At 35.4% G+C, this 7,832-nt stretch overlaps 1 protein-coding gene across 2 annotated transcripts; it reads left to right on the forward strand.

The window, feature by feature from the left end:
- Positions 1-1,664: 1,664 nt before the first annotated feature.
- LOC119264100 lies at positions 1,665-6,906 on the forward strand. 2 transcript variants are annotated; one of them, XM_037541637.1, is made up of 4 exons: positions 1,665-1,739; positions 2,772-2,871; positions 3,369-3,476; positions 6,047-6,906. In XM_037541637.1, exons 1-4 carry the CDS (start codon positions 1,690-1,692, stop codon positions 6,506-6,508), a joined length of 720 nt encoding a protein of 239 aa, XP_037397534.1. In that variant the 5' UTR covers positions 1,665-1,689; the 3' UTR covers positions 6,509-6,906. The 2 variants fall into 2 exon arrangements, with proteins under 2 accessions (XP_037397534.1, XP_037397535.1); XM_037541638.1 differs by having other exon boundaries at positions 3,372-3,476.
- The last annotated feature ends 926 nt before the right edge of the window (positions 6,907-7,832 follow it).

Genomic DNA, 7,832 nt, shown 5'->3' on the forward strand with positions numbered 1-7,832 from the left:
TAACCATAGTTTTAATCCCTTACACTGAAAATGTAAACTATTTATATATTAAGTACAAAAAGCTGTCAGCGAAACATCTTCATAAAATGGCATAATAGTTCATATTACCACTCTGTGAAACAACTATAACTGTAGATGTGTTGATTTTAACATTTACATAACATTTTTAACATTAACAAATACGAAATATGAAGTATAGAAGATGTTTTGCTATGCAGACACCTTTCACCTTTCATATTACCAAACTCAGCTGTAAGGTGATGGTAGTTTGCCTGTTTTACATGAGGATTTTTAATGCGATTCTATTTATACTTTATAATTCTAATTTTATTTAGAAAGCTTTTGTACTTCACTATATTGCATATTACATACACTTCATCTCCAAATTGCTGTACACACACTAAGATACAGAATGAAAGACCTTCATAAATTCATATTGTTCTGTACAAAATTGCTATTCAAAGAATTATAAATGAGAATCATGATTTCAGTTTTAAGTCAAAAATCATAAGTAAAATTTAATGAAAAATTGTGCAGCCCCATTTAAGTAGCCCACATAACCACATATAACCACATACATGTTAGTTAGTTAGTTTACGGTCTAATTTATCTAGCTACTGACCTTTCTTGATGGATAACGACTGGGGCCGTGGCAGCAGTTTCTTTTTGCCATGCTGTGGTCTGGAACATGAACTCTCGCCCGTGATTATTTTCACATCTATTTTTGAGAAATAAAGTTACTTTACTTTATTTAGCCTTAAACCAGCCAGCTGGCCAAATACGTTGAGTAACTGTTACACACCGTTTTGTGGAGGAAGAGATGTTCCTGGTTCCCCCTTTGGCTCCTTTTCAACTTGTTCTTTTGACTTAGCGCGTGTAGTTATACGATTCTGTTTCTCATAATCACACATGAAAGAAAATAAGATCACAAAAACATTTTGTTTTTGTTTTGGCGACCCCACAGCCCAAACACACTCAGGCTTATGTTACCACTTGCTAGCTAACATTTTGGTAGCCACACCTAGCGAGCTGGCTACCACTGTGTTAAGCAAGGCTATCTAGGAACTCAAATTCACAAGACACTGCACATTGGGACCTACCCTAAGAATACGGCTACGCTGTATCTATAGTAAGAAACCATTATATGCGACCCTAAATTATTACTTACCATGATTTTCCTTTGCTGCAGACTAAGCGGTAAAAACATGAAACGGGAAATAATCGCATGCAACTAACATTACCGCACAATACAAAACTACCGCGACACACGTGGTACGAACTTCATTTCCCAGCATTCCGTTATGCTTAGACATCTAGAGCGCGTCCTTCTGCCTAGTATGGCTCGTTTAAGTGAAGATATTCTTAAACTTGTACATCAACGGGACACACTTAACAACAGGAGAAGAACTGTGAGGTGGATGCAGCGCCGGGGAATACTGAAACGATCAATGCGGTGCTGCATTTGCACACGTCGTATGCGACTGAGAGAAAGCGCGCGCAGTGATGGTCTTACCTGGTAAGTGGCCTGACTGCACTTTGTTAGATTTCATAAACCATAACATTGCCTAGACTCATTTTGGCTCACAACACAGTGAAAATAATAAACTGATTGACCGTTTAATGTTTGCCTTAAGGGTTTACAGAACAAACCACAAAGCAAAGAAAACATCAGTACGTTATGGATCTGTGATGTACAAATCTCGCAAATCCCTGGCAAGATGGCTGATGTTCATTTACAGGTAGCTAGTTACACTTATTTCTCAGCGCTTCTCTAGAGCTCGATGAAATTATCATTAGCGTTACTCATGACTTGTTATTTATGCACGGGCTGGCTTTTAGAGGATGTCATTGGCCCATATACTTGTTTTTACAGTGTAGTAGGAAAGGAGAAAGCAATAACTGTTGACTGTCATTGCCGCCTATCCAAAGTAACATTAACATTAGGTTACTTTATTTACCAAAAGCCAGTGGCATTTGCTTTAGTCACAAACAGAATGAACTTTAGCTACCTTTCTGATTACCATAGTCACCCCTGATTGAACTTTACCTCCATATTTCGATATCTTGATATCAATTCAAGGTTCGACCTCTGCCTGAAAATTAAAGTTTAAAAAGAAACAAAAATACAAAAAATGCTTGCTGGCTTGCGTTTGTTTACATTTTTATGATTACAGTTACATATATACAAGATCCTGAGCAGATAGAAATTGAGTTATTATAGTTTAAGTTTATTTAATATTATTTATTTAATATTTAGTTTATATAATATTATAGTTTAATTAATATTTTCCAAGTTTGACTTTGGCTAATGATCATCCAGTCACATAAGTTCAGAATTACTGAGATAAAGTTTTATTATAACAGTCCATTGTCCAGCCCCTTTAGCTAAAGTTTGAATAATATTAACTTGCCACTGTAATTATTTAATGGGGCATTTATTTAATGCAGTTTTTCCAGAACAGGCCCCACAAGTACTATCCTGAAACAACTCGGCCTCTCCCTTCACTAAAATCTGTACAAAACCACTGTGCCTATTAAAAAATTAATCTGAAATGAATGAAAAATTGCAGACTGATTAGTAATTGTATTTATTTTATTGTTTCATCCCACTGTGGTCGACTGTGTTATGGTGGTGGGCATTACTTTCAATGGGGTGGAACATTGAAAGAACAAAAGAATCATCCCCAACTCAAATGTAGACATTTATAAGTTATGTGTATAAACTTGTGGGTTATTTGAACTAATGTTTTACCCTCTTACATCTAATGTAGATTTTCTCAAGGTCTGCAGCTAAGACAACTTGACATGCTTGTAGACGGGATTGCTGGCAGTTCAAGAACGCTGACCAAAATGGCACATACAGTAAGAAAGGTCTGTTTATGACTGCTTCATTATATATAGTTCCCTATCAAATAAATAGGTAAATCAAATTTGACAGGTATTGTTTGTGCGTTTTACAAACAACTCATTGGTGATTTAGGTGAATCGGGTTGTGACCCAGCCAGAAGTTGAGTTATATGTGGTCCATCACTCCCTGAATTAAAGCTGGGAGGCAGGGACAGATACAGTATTTAGCCTATACAGTGAAAAGAAACAGGTACTACTTAAACATGTCAAGTGGATAATAAATAAAATACATTACACAAGCACAATTTTTTTTTTTTTTTAGGTTTATTTGTTTTGTGTTAATGCAACATATTTTAGTCATTTGCAACCAATGGACTCACCTAAATCAAGCAAATACAAAGCATAATTTTTAAATTGTATTTTTTACATTTTGCAAGGGCTTAGAAATGGGAAATGGAAGTATATTCCAGCTACAATATTTATACAATATGTGGTTTTGTAATGTACTTCTCTATGATTAGCAGGTGTGCATGAAAGCTGTTTCCTGTCTTAAAAGCAAAGGCATGAAGGTTGGAGGTCGACATCACTTCGTTGTTCTAGATGAAAGTAAATTCTCTCACAAAAGGAAGGTAATGTATTATTTTACTAGATGTGTGATTAAGGTAATAGAGTTTTTTCACATCAAATGCTGTTTGATTAGTGTTTTGTGATCTGGAAGAAAAAGGATTCGCAATTAAAATCAGTGTTCGTAAGGTTCCTGCAGAACTTATGATGGTAATGTAAAATAAATACACCAATCCAAATCCAATACTGACTTATTTTTCAAAAAATTTTAAAATTGAAAAATGTGCTTAAGCTTGGGTTATGAAAAACATTGCAGTTTTTCTGTAATCATTTTTATTTTATGAAATATGTTCATGCGTGTTAGTACATGATGTTAAACATTATCATTCTCTAGCAGGATGGTAACCCTATGCTATAAACAATAACCTTACCTAAGGGCCTTTATACACCAAATGCAATTTCAGACAGTGAAAATGTGCTCTTTTTAAACGTTTTCCATCGAAAGTCAATCTCTAACCAATCACAGTCATCTCTGCTGTTGGCATGGTGACACACCAGAGGATGAATTGTTTTTCAGCAACTGGAACATTTAACAAGTGCCAAAAGGATCAGAAACTCCAAATGCAGCTCAAACTGGGTTACGAACATCTTATATGTGGATGCATCATATGTATTTTGGCAAGAATGCAGCAAATTTTTTCAGCGAATGATAGTTTACATTTGTGTAAGATCCTATGAAATAAACTCCCAGAATCCCCAAAAATATTTACACTATTTCAAATTCTTCAACAATAACACAAAATATGGTAAATTTAGTGAAAAATTTTAAAGACTTTGGGCATAAATAAAAATGCAGTATACTCTGACTAGCCACTTAATCATTAGGTATACCTACCTTGTATCGGTCCTTGTATCGGTCCATTTTATCAGCTTCACTGAAGATCTATGTGCGCTTTGTAGTTCTACAGTTACTGACTGTAGTCCATCTGTTTCTCTGCCCCTTTACCCCCTTGCATCAGTGGTCAGGACCCCTACAGAGCAGATACTATTTGGGTGGTGGATCATTCTCAGCACTGCACTTACATTAACGTGGTGGTGGAGTGTTTGTGCATGTATGCTGCGCATATTTGATCAGACACAGCAGTGCTGCTGGAGTTTTTAATTACCAGTTAACAATGTCCTGTGTCCTGAAACTGAGCACCAATGAAAGACTGAGGATGACCAACACAATCTATGTGGCTTCAGATAAATTATGATCAAAAGCTTTCCATCTCCAAAGTGGTCCAATAGGTTAGATGTGTCTAATGAAGTAGACAGTGAGTGGACACTCACAAACTGTATGATCCACTCGTACCAGCACAGCACAACACACACTAAAATACAACTGCCACATCAGTGTTACTGTAGTGCTGTGAATGATCCACCACCCAAATAATACTTGCTCTGTGGGGCTCCTGACTACTGAAGAACAGGGTAACAAAGTATGCAGAGAAACAGATGGACTACAGTCTGTAAGTGTAGAACTACAGAGTGAAACTATATGGTCAGTTGATCTGATAAAGTGGACAGTGAAAATACTAGATAGGTGGACCTAATGAAGTGGCTTATAGACATATAGGAGGTGGAGTCAGTGAATCAGTAAGTTGGCAAACATTATTATAGTTATCAGTACAGTATCAGTTGCGTAATCTATGTCTACATGACTTGTATTTAATATTGAGGCTGTCTGGGTATCAAGCTGACCTATACCTCACCAGTGAGCTTATGTCAGTTGCAAATGTCAGTTTTATTTTGTGTACTCTTGCTGTTCTTTTTAGCTGTAAAAACATGTCTGGTATTGCTACAGGTATGCATGAACACAGCCATTGATATTGCCTGATCAGAAAAAATGCAGAGCCTGTGAACTATTGGCTTTGACCTTGGATTTTTTTCTTTTTTTTTTTTTCATTTTCTTTTTAAAAACACCAGATCAGCAGTATTTTTACAAATTCACAAATATTTACCATTAATTAAAAATGTTTTATCCCTGAGCAGTAGCTAATAATTAATTACCAGTAATTTTTGAATAATGTTTTTGTTAAGCACACACAAGCCCTGCAAGCTATATGTGCTTTAACTGATTCAGTGAAACTGAATATTAAATAACATAAGTAACTCAACATCCTTTTAGAATATACTGCTTCACCTAATGGCTCTCTGCTCACATAATGGACACAAGTGAATGTGTGTTGTTGATGTAAATTTACTAAATATTTTCATTTCAAAGCAGCACCTGACAATTAATTTGGTAGTGGTGCATTACTTTGAAATTGTAAATGTAATAAATATACAATTAAAGTATTTCTATAAACATGGCCCACCAAAAACTTAATTTTAAATACCAGATACATTGAGGGCCCAATGGCCCAAAGTGAATTCCTTATTATCTGTCTGACCCTGTAGGAAAGTACTGTCTGTTTAAAATAGTTACTGCGGTTTCAATGCTATAGAAATATTGTAAGATAACAGTTAAATGTCTTACAGTCCATTGCTGTATATTTACATTTCTTTGCTTACAACTAAGCTATTAATAATTTACTGTAAATAGATTTTTTTTACAGTGCACTACCTCTAAACAAACTTTTTCCTCCTCTAGTACAATCGAGGACGATTTGGCAACAGCTGGCGTCGCAAACGGCAGTGGGTCTTCGGTATGCTGGAGGTCGGGATAACTACTAGAAGACCAATCCTCAAACTTGTGAAGACACGCTCACGCCGTGTTCTTCTTCGTGTGATCAGACGCCATGTCAAACGTGGAAGTTACATAATGAGTGATGAATGGCGTGCGTATAGGGGTCAGCTCAGTCAGTATGGATATCAACATTTCTCTGTATGCCACAAAGACAATTTTGTTGATGCCAGGACAGGCAGCCACACTCAGCATATTGAACGTGCTTGGCAGACATACAAGGTGGACATATGGCGTCATAGGGGTAATCGCACATCTAGACTGCTTAAGTACCACCTTAGGTTGATTGAATGGCGGTACTGGCTTGGAAATAAACACCCTGAAGGTCTATTGGGTAGACTGATCCATGATTTGAAAAAATTCCAATGATGGATGAAGGTTAGGATGATTTGTTCATTTGTATCACTATTTGGATACTAACACTCCTGTTTGTTTTCTCAGTAAAATCAGTTTTGCTACAGGTAACAATTGTAAAATGGACTACGGCTTCACTCAAAGTGATTGTTATTGCAGATTTAAAGATGGAATGATGTTAATTTACATTTTTTCAGCATGAAATGAGTACATAGCGAATTACTAATTAATTGAATGTTATTGAAATGTAATTTCAGTCAAGTTACTATTCTAAGTGTCAGATGTATCTGGGGAAAGAAATTTGTAAATTGATACTAGTTTGGAAAATATATATATGTAGCATATCTCATATGTAGCATTCTATGTAAAAAGTGTTTTAGCCATAGGTTCCAAATAATGTCTTATATTAAAGCTCAAGTACCTTTTGTACATATGATTGTCTTTACATTAAATATTAAATGGTACTCACTTAGTTGCGGAAGAAAACATACTTGAAGATATTAGAAATCATGGTATTTTAATAAGGATTTATAAAAACATTATAAACTGTAAAATGGAACTCACTTTACTTAAGGGCCAGAGAAAACATACGTAAGAGCTTCATGGCACTTGAATAAGGATTCATAAAAACATTATAAACTGTAAAATGGAACTCACTTTACTTAAGGGCCAGAGAAAACATACATAAGGGCGTCATGGCACTTGAATAAGGATTCATAAAAACATTATAGACTGTAAAATGGAACTCACTTTACTTAAGGGCCAGAGAAAACATACATAAGAGCGTCATGGCACTTGAATAAGGATTCATAAAAACATTATAAACTGTAAAATGGACCTCACTTTACTTAAGGGCCAGAGAAAACATACATAAGGGTGTCATGGCACTTGAATAAGGATTCATAAAAACATTATAAACTGTAAAATGGAACTCACTTTACTTAAGGGCCAGAGAAAACATACATAAGAGCGTCATGGCACTTGAATAAGGATTCATAAAAATATTATAAACTGTAAAACTCACTTAGGGGCCAGAGAAAACATACATAAGAATGTCAATACAGTGTCATAGTATTTGATTAAGGATTCATGAAAATGATTTTTCATAACCCACATTATTTTGTCATTTAGCAGATTCTCTTAACCTGCACAAAATGTGCGAACAGTGGAAGCAAAATCAAAACAGAATATTCTGGATTGAGACAGCAGGAATCTATATCCTAAAAGACGTCATACCTTATAGTTAAATATAGTAAAATACATATTTATAACACAAGTCTACAGATTGAGTTAAGAGTGTGCAGTTCTTCAGTTGATGACAGAAGGAGCTGAGAGATGG

The sequence above is a fragment of the Pygocentrus nattereri genome, chromosome 1, assembly GCF_015220715.1.
Source record: "Pygocentrus nattereri isolate fPygNat1 chromosome 1, fPygNat1.pri, whole genome shotgun sequence".
Classification (NCBI taxonomy): domain Eukaryota; kingdom Metazoa; phylum Chordata; class Actinopteri; order Characiformes; family Serrasalmidae; genus Pygocentrus; species Pygocentrus nattereri.

What these genes read in the sequence shown, in the direction of transcription:
- LOC119264100 (XM_037541637.1), top strand. Translation starts at nt 1,690, where the DNA reads ATGTACAAATCTCGCAAATCCCTGGCAAGATGGCTGATGTTCATTTAC. An exon ending in TGGCTGATGTTCATTTACAG is followed by an intron (nt 1,740 to 2,771) that starts GTAGCTAGTTAC and finishes CATCTAATGTAG; the next exon opens with ATTTTCTCAAGGTCTGCAGC. An exon ending in TGGCACATACAGTAAGAAAG is followed by an intron (nt 2,872 to 3,368) that starts GTCTGTTTATGA and finishes CTCTATGATTAG; the next exon opens with CAGGTGTGCATGAAAGCTGT.